The sequence below is a fragment of the Chrysemys picta genome, chromosome 13 (assembly GCF_011386835.1).
Source record: "Chrysemys picta bellii isolate R12L10 chromosome 13, ASM1138683v2, whole genome shotgun sequence".
Lineage (NCBI taxonomy): Eukaryota > Metazoa > Chordata > Testudines > Emydidae > Chrysemys > Chrysemys picta.
The window spans coordinates 22882849-22896273 of NC_088803.1; the positions used below are offsets into that span (position 1 = coordinate 22882849).

The 13425-nt window shown below is 43.5% G+C and overlaps 1 protein-coding gene across 3 annotated transcripts in view; it reads left to right on the forward strand.

Annotated features, from left to right (window-relative positions):
- The first annotated feature begins 5981 nt into the window (after positions 1 to 5981).
- The window catches only part of LOC101953908 (ubiquinol-cytochrome-c reductase complex assembly factor 1), a 95149-nt gene continuing 87705 nt past the window's right edge, over positions 5982 to 13425 (forward strand). The window contains exons 1-3 of one of the 3 annotated variants that reach the window (XM_065566600.1): positions 5982 to 6304; positions 11959 to 12063; positions 13036 to 13143. In XM_065566600.1, coding sequence (XP_065422672.1) covers positions 6257 to 6304; positions 11959 to 12063; positions 13036 to 13143 — 261 coding nt within the window. In that variant the 5' untranslated portion in view covers positions 5982 to 6256. Of the gene's footprint in view, positions 9845 to 11958; positions 12064 to 13035; positions 13144 to 13425 lie in introns of all 3 variants that reach the window. The other 2 variants (XM_065566601.1, XM_065566602.1) reach the window with 2 other exon arrangements.

The following is a 13425-nucleotide window of genomic DNA, read 5'->3' on the forward strand; positions in this document are numbered from 1 at the left end:
GCTGGTCCCAGGCTAAAGGGATTTCTAGCCTGTTTATGGAAACTTGGTGGACTGTTTGTATTGTCAGTCAGGGTGAGAAACTGCTCATTCAAATCCCATCCATCTAGTATGATAGGCTTAGTTTGCATTTTTGTTTATTTGCTAGGTAATCTGCTTTGATCTGTTTGCTATCACTTATCACTTGCTATCATTTATCATCACTTATCTTTCTGTAGTTAATAAACTTATTTTATGCTTTATCTAAACCAGTGTGCCTCTAAGTGAAGTGTCTGGGGAAAAATCTCAGCTCAGTTAACAAAGGCATTGTGCATATTCCTCTCCACATCGAGGGAAGGACGAACTGGGTAATAAATTCATACTGGGTGGGTTTTTAACCAGGACAGGATGGTACAGCTCTGGGATCCTAGGCTGCGGAGCTGGGGGTACTTTGGCTGTAGCCTCTCCATTGTGGTTCATGCAGTGGCTGGCCAGAGCCTGCATGTAACTGCAGCTGGATGTGTCCTTGCCTGTGTGAATGCTGGTGGGAGTGCAGGACTGGGAGTGGTCTACAGCTTGTCACAGTAGCACAGTATGAGAGGGAGCCGAAGCTGGTGAGTCAAGAGGCTCTGCGGTACTCCAGTTCCAGGTGCACCCCAGGGTGTGGGGAAACCCATCACAGATGTGTTCTTGTACCATCTCTTAGGAATATGTTTGAGAGATCTATGTATTTATTTGAGATCTGTGTATTTTTGTACAATCCTCTCTGGTCAGGAATGTGCTTACTTGGTTAGCGGACACCTAGTGTGTTACTATTCTGCCAAGGCCAGGCCTACTCTGTTCACAGCCTTTGGTTCACACAGCTAGTTATGCCTAGGGCTCCAGCAAGATCTGCAACTACCTCTAGCAATTATCTCAAGTGGCATAAGTCTGTGGTGTGTATCTAAAGGCCACACCCTGCTGTCTAATATAGGAGTTAATATGGTTCCAAATTCTGTATTTCAGGGTGGGTGTAAATCTACTAAATACAAAACTACATTAAAATATAGTTAAGGTTGCAAAGTAAAGCACTCAAAAGTCAGAAAATGCCAGAATTTAGACTGCCTGGGCAACCTTATTTACCCCCCTTGTGCAGATGCATTTTGATACTCTGCCATTACAAGGTGTCACACTATTTTTTTCCCCACAGGATCCCAGCTTCATTTAGTACACAGGATGGACATTACTTAGGGAATGAATCAAGATAATGCCCTCCCTCCTCTCACAGGAGTGTTGTGAAAATAAGTTCTTTAATATTTGTGAAGCACCCAAAGCATAGCAATGACCAGCACAGAGGGTTTGAGGAGCATGCAGTAAATAAGATCTAGAGCCCCACACTGACCAATGAATAGCAAGAGAAATATTGAATAGCTGCTCATTCAGTGAGCACCATCCACCCTTCTTTAGAGAGATGCTTGGCCTGTTAAGAGCTAAAATTAGTCTAAGAATTGTTATGCTGATTTTGTCTTTATGATGGATTGCATTTTTAAAACAACTGCGAAGAGCACCTGGAGATTAGGGATTGTTACTTCTCTCTCTTTTGGCTGCACTTAGAAACCTAAATAAATATATACAAATATTCCAGGGCTTCCAGACTCCCAAGCTAGCTGGCTCCCTGGGCTGCCAACCTGGCTACTAGCAGTGGTAAAACTGACAAAAATGTCAATTTCACTTAGCTGCTGTTGGGGTCCCAGGGAGCAGATTTAACCCATGTGTTGGTGTTTCTGAAAACAAAGCTACTTTGGGATTTCTCAGTTGCAATTTTCCCCGTGAACCAGAAATCCCATGTTTTGGTGAGCTCTAAATGCTCTGAGTCTGCTGCTGGCATAAGTTACAAGGCTCTGAGTGCCTATGTGAAGGGGGATGCTTACCACCTGTGCTGCCTAATGGTTGGATAGGGGTGTGGCAGGTTGTCTTCCTCCTGGACATCTCACTTTCTTACTGCCACTCCTCAGTGGTCTGTCCTTCCAGTGACTCTGTCCAGGTCATGTTTTCAAGTCTGTCCTTCTTAGGGTATGTATAGAAGAAGAGCCTTCAGGATTAAGCAGGGGACTCAAAGCTCCCCTGCACTTGGGTCAAGATCTCACAGTCTGCACCCTTTTATCTTCAGGGTTTTCTCCCCCAAATAGGGTCCCTGCATCAGGGACAGGCCACTGTAGTTTTCCTCCTTTCAGGGTTGATAGCGGAGCCCAGGCCTACCCTCTCCACTAGGCTCTGATCCAGGGCCCAACAGTAGGGAGCTAAGTCCTGCACCCTGGGGTGCTATGCAGCTGCCTCCCAGATAACTTCCTACCAGTCCCCTCTTTCCACAGGGTAAACTAAAGAACTAAAACAAAGTCTCTAACCTCCAGAGGGTGACAGGTGCCTTCTCAATAGGCTTGGTCAGATTACTATAGCCAAGTCCCAGGAGCTCAGAGTGTAGGTCAGCTCATCTCCACTATCTACCCACCAGTGAGCCACTCTGCTTCCCTTTTTAAAATTCTCCTCCAGCCTATGCAGGCTTTGTAGGTGCCAGAGGCACCGACTTCACCAGTTCCTGGAGGGTGTTCGACCCCTTCTCCGCCCCAGGCTTCACCCCACCCCTTCCTGCCCTCTCCGCCCCAGCCCCTCCTGCACGCTGCTGAACAGCTGATCATGACAGGCGGAAGGCACTGGCATGGAGGGGAAGGAGCTGATCCTCAGGGCTGCTGGTGGGTGCTGAGTTTTCTGTGGGTGGAGTCAGCGTCTATGGAAGGTGCCATGGAACGGGGCCTCCTGGGCCCAGAGCAGTTATTCAACCCTTCTTTTCCAGTGTGGGGTTTATGCATCCCATCACAACCCCCCAAAGATTAATCCATCTAGGTATTTCATATTTAAGAGTGCCTTAAATCCAAAATTTCTGCACTAGAATAATGGTATCCCCTTACTTTAGGTTTTCTGGGGGAAAAAACCCAAACTTTAATCAACATTCCACTATTTTTTGCCTAATATACTTACATGCCCCCATTATCATTGAACCCTTCACACTCTTTAATGTATTGACTCTCACAACACCCCTGTAAGGTAGGAAAGTTCTATCGTTCCCAGTTTACAGATGGGAAACTGAGGCACACAGCCTACATGACTTGCCCAAGGTCAAAAGAAATTGTGCACAGCAGAAACTTGAACTGGGGCCTCAAGTTGCAGGCAAATGCCCCAACCACTGGACCATCCTTCCTCTAAATTAGCAATTTTATTTGGATTTCTCCTCCTTTTGCTGCTTTTAGTTTTGCTCTACTAGTGAATGGCAGCTTCATCAGTTTCTTTGAAACTTATTTCTGACAGGACCACTCTTTCACCAGTTTCTCCAATCTCAAAGTTTTCATCAGTGATAGTTTTGCACATATATCGTGTCTGTTTGAGAAACCTGGATCCTCCCCTCTTACCCTGGCTTCAGCTACTGTCTCTTACAGCAGCTTCTCCTCACTCACTCCCCACCTCAAAGCCCACACAGTAAGAGATGATCATCCTCTCCTGCTGGTTCATAGCATATCAGGGTTGGAAGGGACCTCAGGAGGTCATATAGTCCAACCCCCTACTCAAAGCAGGACCAATTCCCAATTAAATCATCCCAGCCAGGGCTTTGTCAAGCCTGACCTTAAAAACCTCTAAGGAAGGAGATTCCACCACCTCCCTAGGTAACCCATTCCAGTGCTTCACCACCCTCCTAGTGAAAAGGTTTTTCCTAATATCCAACCTAACCCCCCTGCAACTTGAGACCATTACTCCTTGTTCTGTCATCTGCTACCACTGAGAATAGTCTAGATCCATCCTCTTTGGAACCCCCTTTCAGGTAGTTGAAAGCAGCTATCAAATCCCCCCTCATTCTTCTCTTCTGCAGACTAAACACTCTGTACTGTCCTTTCTCCTACTTTGAACAGCATTTCATGCAACTCTTCTCTCCTCCATGTAGTCACTTGATTCCTCCTCAGCCACCTTCCTTGCTGATTTTGACTCTTAGCTCTCCTTATTTTCAATTCCTGTATATAGATGTCCCATCTGATCCTTTAGCTTCCTACTTGCTTCTCCTCACCTCATTTGACTTGCAATGCTCAATTAAGTCTCCCACACACCCAAATGGCCACTCACTTGGCCTTATCTTTACCAAGCACTGGTCCCTCTCTGATCTTTCCAACAACCAATTCACTTCCTCCAACTCGCCTCCTTCACATCACTCTGCCTTCCAATCCATCAACATGCCCAACACCTCAGGCTCCTTATCTACATGCCTTCTTCACTGTCTTCCTTTGATTTATTTATGTCCTCCATACCATGATTTTCTCCATCATCAATTCATTTCCTCATCTCTTTCGCCACAAGATACTTTCCACCAATCCCCAGCTCTGGTTTATTTAACATTCACTTCTTCCATTCTTGCTGTCATATAGCTGAATGTCTCTGGTGAAAATACTGCAGTTTTACAGAATTACTCCACCTCACATTTGTTGTCTCCTCTTTCACTTCTGCCATTTTCCAGGTAAAGCAGCACAACTTTCCACCCTCATTGATTTCACACCTATTCCTGGCCTCTTGCCACCTGTACCTCATTTCTAATTCCCCCCCCAACACCTTGCAAGATAATTCCATATTTTTCAAAGATGAATAAAATCTGATTATCTTCATGCTCCTTCTTAAACCCAGTCACCACCACTTAAGTGTGTCACTGCTCTCCACCTCTAATTCTTCCACTTGCTCCAGTGACTGTCCTTTGCCACCACTCTCACTTTCTCCCATATCTTTCTCAACTTTCCACACTTCTCAGGTTCCTTCCCCTTACAAGTATGCTCTGGTCAATTCCATCATAAAAAAATACCAACCAACACCATGTTTCAACTTCTATCTCTAGCACCCTGTTTCCCTTCTCCCCTTGCCTCAAATTCATTGATCTTGCTGTCTACACTCATTGTTGAAAGTTCCTCTCCTCCAACTCCAGTCTGGCTTCTGCCCTCTCCATTTCACTAATTCAGCTCTCATCCGAAGAAGTGGGCTGTAGTCCACGAAAGCTTATGCTCTAATAAATTTGTTAGTCTCTAAGGTGCCACAAGTACTCCTGTTCTTCTTTCAGCTCTCAGAATCTCTATTGACCTCTAACCAACCAAAGTTCAGAACCTCTACTCCAGCTCAATTTTCCTTGACTTCTGCTCTGCCTTTGACAGCAGTTATCACACCTACATTCTCTATGTCATCCATAACTGTCTTCTCCTGATTCATTCAGTGGATCATCATCCTGTTCTCCCACTCTCCTTGGCCCCCTCCTCTTCTCTCTTTATATCCCCTCTCTCTGGGCAATCCTAATCTGCTCCCATGATTTAAGAACTCTCTCTTACACCAGTCTAACTCTCCAATCTAATACCACATCTCAGTCTGTTTCTCCAATAATTCCTCTTGGATCTCTTGCCATCAGCTAAATATAACATGCCCCCCAAGCAGTCTTTCCTTCCAAACCCAGTGCTTTCCCCTCTCTCCATCACAGATAACAGCACCACTACATTTTCAGTTGACCAGGACTGTAACCATGGTAACATTTCACTCCACACACATCCTAGACCTGTACATCCTGGCTATTTCAAAAAGTTGCCATTTCCTCCCCCCATAACAATTCCAGGATCTAGCTTTTCTTCTTTCCACAGGCCTTCCTGCCATCTAACCCCTCATCAGCACCACTCTAAAGTCAGGCACTAAGGTCATCCTACCGGGCCCATGGTTACGAGCCGGCCCCCATCTCCACTTATTCCTTTATTGCTTCAAACTGAAGCTCTTCCTAACCAAGCCCCGCCCTACCCGGTCACCCTTATGGGGGCCTGTCACGTTGCCTCCTGTTCCCGGGCTCCAGACACGAGGCAGCCACCCCCCGCCCCGCTTTTCTGCCTCTCGCACAAGCACTGGCTTCCACGCTGCCCTCTCCCCCGGGGCTGGCCTTTCCCACGGAGCTCCCCGCCACGCGGCTCATAGAGCTGCTCAGCCGGCGCAGGGAGGGGGATGGGCTGTTCCCAGACCAGCGCCCCTCAGAGCGCAGTAGCAGGCCAGGACGGGGGCTGCTGGGCAGGGTAGGGGACTGGTACGCGCTTCCGCCCCGACACGTGACCCATAGTGATCATGCGCTGAACGATTCTTACTCCCCGCAGCGCGTGCGAACTAAGGGGGCCAAGTAGGGAGGTGTATGCGCACGCGCAGTTGTGATTTCAGCCCCCCCACTAGGTTGTGAGAAGCGGAAGTAGTTACCATGTTCCGGAAGCGCTTGAGTGTCATGGCGGCGTTGGTGAGAGCTGTGGTAGGTGAAGGGATGGGTCAGAGTTGGAGCCCGAGCCACGGCCCCAGCGTGTGTCCGGCCGGGTTCGGAGCCTCCCTGCAGCGCGGACGGTCTGGCTCAGGAGCCGCCGACAAATGCACCGGGGGGCCTGCGGTCTCTGCGGGTGACAGGGCCCTGGGAGTGGTGGCCCCCGGCTCTGTTCCCCGGGGGGCGGGTTTGGCGGGGCATGTCTGGTAACTTCCCAGCGGTGTTGTAGTCGATCCGGGGCCTTGGCCCCGCGCTGTGTCCCGTTGTCGGTGGTGATGTGTGTGGTGCGTGCGGCTCGGTGAGGGGAGCTGGGCTGGGAGCACAGGGTTGCAGTATCTGGGGTACCCCAGCCCGGCACTTCCGTGCTCTCCAGTAGCACAATGATTCGTCTTTCGAAAAGATTCCGAATTAGAAATTTAGTTTGGATTCCTTTGTTCCATATGGTGGTTTTTCAACAGCCATTCAAACACCTCTTTTCCCCACCTCTCCCGAATACTGATCAGTTTACACTTTACATGTTTCCTTCTTGATCTTTATTCGTGAACAGGAGCATCAAACAGGTTTCACATCAGAGGCTTTGAATCCTTCTTTCCTTCTTTACCCGTTCTTTGTAGAAGCTTCTGATTTTTATTTCAGGATCTTTTCACTTGTTGGAAGCTGTACGTCAGGACACTTACTTCAAGAATTACTGTTTGCAGTCCTCTGTGATCTGCTGAGCTAACTTCCTGAATGTTAAACTTTTTATTCATTCAGTATTTGCTAGTCATTGTTGCAGTTTGCCCAGTTAGCGAGCATTGGAGATAAAAAATTGATCTTCTAACACTTTAGTATATAGAGACGGCACATCTCTTTCATCTTAACTCGCATGTCCTTTCGGTAACAGTGAAAGTGCATGCATGAGTCTCTGCTCTTCTTATTAATCATATTTATTGTGGGTAGCACCTAGGGACCAACTAAGAATTGTACATTACCTAGCACAATGGTGCACAAGCACAAAAGTAGTAGAAGTCAGAAAATACTGGAGGTGAAATGTTGGCTGCATGTCTGGTATGAAGTTTAAAGGCTTTGGTTATGTTGGAGCTTTGGGATACGTTCCAGTGGGAGAGGTAGTTGTATGAGCAGGATAGCCTGCATCTCACTGGGATGAGGGGAGTGCTAATGTTCTCAGTTGGAGACTAGCTGGATCAGCCAGGAGGCTGTTAAACTACCAATGCAAGGGGAGGGTGGTAAGGAGGCAAGTATTGTATAAACTGGAATTTGGAATGTAAGAAACAAATTGTATCAACGTGAAAGAAGATTTTTTTTCAATGGCTTAAATACCTTTGCTGGGAGTCTGAGTAACAAACATTGGAAATTTCTCATTGATTAGAAGAAATTTGATAGGCATTACTGAAATTTGCATGGTTGGAAAGTTGTCACTTGTTATATCCTGCCCAGGAAGGTCAGAGCAGGTGAAAGAAGTAGGGTTGGAACTCTACATTAAAGACATGATTATCTGTTTTACAGTTATAGGTAACTTACAACCACAGGAACTTTGATCCATTTCATGTGCTAACTAACAAAGTGCAGGAAGGAGTGCTGGTGAGGAGTCTGTTGCAGACCACCAAATCAAAAAGGGACATGATGGAAAGAAAAATTGTGTTATGAGGGACTTCAGTTTGGGAGACAAATACTGGAGGTCTCATGCAGCCAGTAGTAAATCAAGATTAGGGTTTCTAAAAACTTACAGATGGTAATTTTTTAATGCAACAGGTATTGCACCCCAACACAAAATAACTATTTTATTCTCATGATAAGCAAAGATGAATATAGATTCTAAAGCCAGAAGGGAACATTGTGATCATCTAGTCTTACCTTCTGTATAACACACACAACTTCCCTAAAATAATTCCTGGAGCAGATCTTTTAGAAAAACATCCAATCTTGATTTAAAGATTGTCATTGATGGCGAATCCATTTCAACCCTTGGTAAATTGTTCCAATGGTTAATTACTGTCCTTATTAAAAATTTACACCTTATTTCCAATCTGAATTTGTCTAGCTTAAATTTATATCCATTGGATCCTGTCTGACCTTTCTCTGCTAGATTAAAGTGCCCATTATTAAATATTTGTTCCCTATGTAGATACTTATAGATTGTAATCAAGTTACCTCTTAACCTTTTAAAATATGTTAGGATCAAAAGAAACTCAAAAGCACTGGTATAGGCCCATTACTAGCTGGAGATGGTAAAATTGTTAATGATGTAGAAAAGGCAGGAGTGATCAACAGATATTTCTGTCCTGTATTTGGTAAGAAGCAGGATGATGTACTCTGATCATGAGAGGACGATTAACTACTTTCCAATCCATTAGTAACTAAGGAGGATGTTAGACAACATAGAATAATAGGACTGGAAGGGACCTCGAGAGGTCATCTAGTCCAGTCCCCTGTACTCATGACAGGACTAAGTATTATCTAGACAATCTCTGACAGGTGTTTGTCTAACCTGCTCTTAAAAATCTCCAATGATGGAGATTCCACAACCTCCCTAGGCAATTTATTCCAGTGCTTAACCACCCTGACAGTTAGGAAGTTTTTCTTAATGTCCAACTTAAACCCCTCTTGCTGCAACTTCAGCCCAGTGCTTATTGTCCTATCCTCAGAAGTTAAGAAGAGCAATTCTTCTCCCTCCTCCTTGTAATAACCTTTTATGTACTTGAAAACTGTTATGATGTTCCCTCTCTTTTCCAGACTGAAAAAATTGGGTTTGTTTAATCTTCCTCATAGGTCATGTTTTCTAGACCTTTAATCATTTTTGTTGCTCTTCTCTGGACTTTCTCCAATTTGTCCACATCTTTCCTGAAATGTGACGTAGAGAACTGGACACAATATTTCAGTTGAGGCCTAATCAGCGTGGAGTAGAGCAGAAGAATTACTTCTTGTGTCTTGCTTACAACACTCCTGCTAATACATCCCAGAATGATGTTCGCTTTTTTTTGCAACAGTGTTACACTGTTGACTCTCATTTAGCTTGTGGTCCACTATGACCCCCAGATCCCTTTCTGCAGTACTCCTTCCTAGGCAGTCATTTCCCACTTTGTATGTGTGCAACCGATTGTTCCTTCCTGAGTGGAGTACTTTACATTTGTCCTTATTGAATTTTATCCTGTTTACTTCAGACCATTTCTCCAGTTTCTCCAGACCATTTTGAATTTTAATCCTATCCTTCAAAGCACTTGCAACCCCTCCCAGCTTGGTATCATGGGTAAACTTTATAAGTGTACTCTCTATGCCATTATCTAAATCATTGATGAAGATATTGAACAGAACCAGACCCAGAACTAATCCCTGCGGGACCCCACTTGTTATGCCCTTCCAGCATGATGAAATCACTGATAATTACTCTCTGGGAACGGTTTTCCAACCAGTTTTGCACCCACCCTAGTTTGTTTATGAGAAGATCATGTGAGACAGTTTCAAAAGCTTTACTCAAGTCAGGATATACTACATCTACTGCTTCCCCCGCCATCCACAAGGGTAACAAGTTATCAGGTTGGTTTGACACGATTTGTTCTTGACAAATCCATGCTGATTGTTACTTGTACATATACTAGTAGTACATGTACTAATGATAAACATTTTAAAATCAGTAGCCCCAAGAATTCTAACAGAGTTGGCTGAGGACATCTCTGGCTAAGTGATGGTGATTTTTAAGAAATCTTGGAATGCTCAGGAAATTCTAGAAGTCTGTAAATGTGCTTATTTCATGCCAATATTCAAAAAGGGCAAGCGGGATGATCCAGATAACTATAGGCGAGTTAGCAAAATAATGGAAAACCTCATGCAGGATACAATCAATAGAGTAAAGTATGGGAATATAATTAGTGCCAGTCAACGTGGTTTTGTGGCAAATAGGTCGTTTAACAAGATCTCATTCTTTGAGATTACGAGTTTGACAATACAGGTAACTGGGTAGTTGTAATATACTTATACTTTTGTAAGGTGTTAGACTTATAAAGCACAACATTTTGATTAAAAAAAAATAACTATACAGTATAATTAGCGCACGCATTAAATGGATTAAGAACTGACTGATAGATCTCAAGAAATAGGTGTCAATGGGGAATCATCATCGAATAGGCATGCTTTTAGTGGGTTCTGCAGGGATCAGTATGAGGTCCAGTACTATTCAGCACTTTCATCAGTGATCTGGAAGTAAATATAAAATCACTTCTGATAGAATTTGTGGATATGAGAGATTGGTGGAGTGGTAAATAATGATGAGTACATGGAAATTTCACAGAGTTACCTGGGTCATTTGATAAGCTGTGCCTACTTAAACAAAATATTTTAATGCAGCCAAATACAAAGTTATACATCTAGGAAGGAGGGTTGTAGGCCATACATATAGAATAGGGGACTGTATCAATCTGTTTTGCTTCTCAAAAAGAAGGTGAAGAGGTGACCTGATTAGTGTATAAGTACCTTCATGGAGAGAAAATATTCTGTCCCAAAGGGCTCTTTAATCTGTCAGATAAAAGCATAAGAAAAAAACAATGACTTTGCTTTGCAGGTTAATAGTAAGTGCACCCAGACCCTGAGTCCCTTTGAAGCATTCCCTTGTAGTGTCTAATTCCTTATCCACTGAACACTCACAGAAATACCAGGTCTGCTGTCCCCAAAGGAATAATACACAGACCAACTTGTAAAATTTAGCTCAGGACCAGCACGTTACTTAACATCGCAGCAGCACTGATAAACTTATTATTGTTTTAACTTTAAATATATATATCAGACTAGAGATTCAGGAGATAGTGAGTAAGGATGTTGGAAACATGGTTATGTATAAAACAAACAAGTTAACCTCTTGTCTAAAGAAGTTTCTCACCCAAAATCATTTTTAGCGTTATCAATCAAGGTTGGCTGACATCCCATTTTCATGAATGTAAATGCATTGCCCATTTACTTCCTTGGTGCTTTGCCTCCTATGTATACCCCCACAGTTCATTGTCTGTACTCAGAGACAGGATAACAACCCATGGCTTGTTTTTCCTGTTTGCTGCTTCCCTGTTGACTTTACATTTCTTTGTTAACATTTGACTTTGTATGTAAATAGACATCCAATGTGTTAGTTTACAATGTTTAATTTACATCCCCAGAGAGAGAGACAAGAGGAAAACTTGTTTTTCACCTCTGCTAGTGACCAACACCTTGATATAGACTTTACAAACATTTTCAGTGTATATACAAAACTCCTTCCATAGTATCTGCACATACATTAAACAATATTAATGACCAATCTGACACCAGCTTTCATTTTGAGAACTCACATGACATTTGTTGGTGAATCGGAATGTACATACCAGAATCAGTATATTTCTGTAACCATCTTACCAATTGGCATTACGGGGTTCTTAAGTCACAGTGTGACTTCAAAACAGCATGGGATATTCCTGTGTGAATTTGTTATGGATGACCATCAAGTTGATAGGAATAGCTGCCTTTGCATTGTTTTGATTTTCTGGGATGCCCACAATTAATAGTTATAATGTAGCTGGAAATTCCAGCAGTCTTCTCTTTTTGCTGGTTTCCAGTAGAATATATGAATCCTAGGATGTTCCCCTTCACTGCTGGTTACTGTGTGCATGCTGATCTCTCTATTCTAGAAGTGCCAGACTGGAATGCCTCAATGGATTACAGTATGCAGTGGATTAATACAATCAACCTTGCCGCAAGCACAGTGGGACAGAATGCTCTATGGCACTCTTCAGGTAGGATATTTCATTATTCTAAAGCATGTAAGAATTGGGGATTTGTGTAGGTCCTCACATAGGAAATAAAAGGTCAGTCTTCTAGCACATGAGAGTGGCGGGGGATAGTTCTTGCCAGTGCTGCTACCTGAGCATCTAGAAAAAGGGATCTTGTAAAACTGAAATGAAAGGCCTGGCTGGGATGATTTAGTTGGGGTTAGTCCTGCTTTGAGCAGGGGGTTGGACTAGATGACCTATTGAGGTCTCTTCTAACCCTAATCTTCTATGATTCTATAATTAAGGGAGCTGAAATCTCAGACAGTTCTTCTGACTGTTTTTCCCCCAGCCCACAGTCATTATTTCTGTTCAAGCCCATGTCTGTTAGACACTGGATAAAAGGCTGAACCACTTCAGCTCGATTAGGTGGTGGAGATATAAATCTGTCACGCAGGCCATGAAAACACCACAACCCATGTTTGTTTACTAATTGTGTTTCACATAAGAGCTAAATATGTGGAGCTTGGCTAAGCAGTAACTGGTTTAGGAGTGAGACTGACCTGATTGTGTAACCTGGTGTATCATTTTTATAAGACTCCGATAACTATAGTATCAGATCACCAACCCATATAAAATGTCTTTGGCATTGGAAGGGTGTTAATGCCAAGGAGAGAGGAATTATTTACTGTTGTACAAGGAGGTATAACTAGGATTAATGGAACAAAAATCTGAGAGAAAATCTAGATTAAATTTCAGGACAAATTGTGTGACGTTAAGATGCATGAGACTGCCAGCCCTTCCATAGGCTATGTAAAATATTACCAAATGTACAGTAGGGAACAATCCTTCACTGGACCCAGAGAGATGGGCTTGATGACCTAATAGGTCTTTTTCATCTGTAAATTCTATGACTGTAAATTAGTGAATGTTTGAATGTAACACAATTTTAGTGCTTATTCCTCAACACTGTTCTCACTTCTCTTTTGTCACTTTAAGCAGAGGCATGAGACTGGCCGACCCCAGCTGAATAAAGTATGTGGTGGATTGATACAAACCAATGGTGCAATAACACAGCAAAGGAGAATGCTTCACAGCACTGATCAGGTTAGAATAGTTTGATATTATTGTTTATTATAAGAGGCTTCGTTGTAGCAATCACTCTACAGAGACCTTTAACTTGTGACTGGATAACTTTGACAGCATTACTGGCCTAGTGGATGAGGAGAAGCAGTAGATGTGCTACATCTTGATTTTAGTAAGGCATTTAACACAGTCCCACATGACATTCTCATAAGCAAACTAGGGAAATGTGCTGTACAGGCCTGTCGCATCTTATGCGCATTTAACATGCGCAATTTCAGCTTTACGTGGTCGGCAAAAACAAAA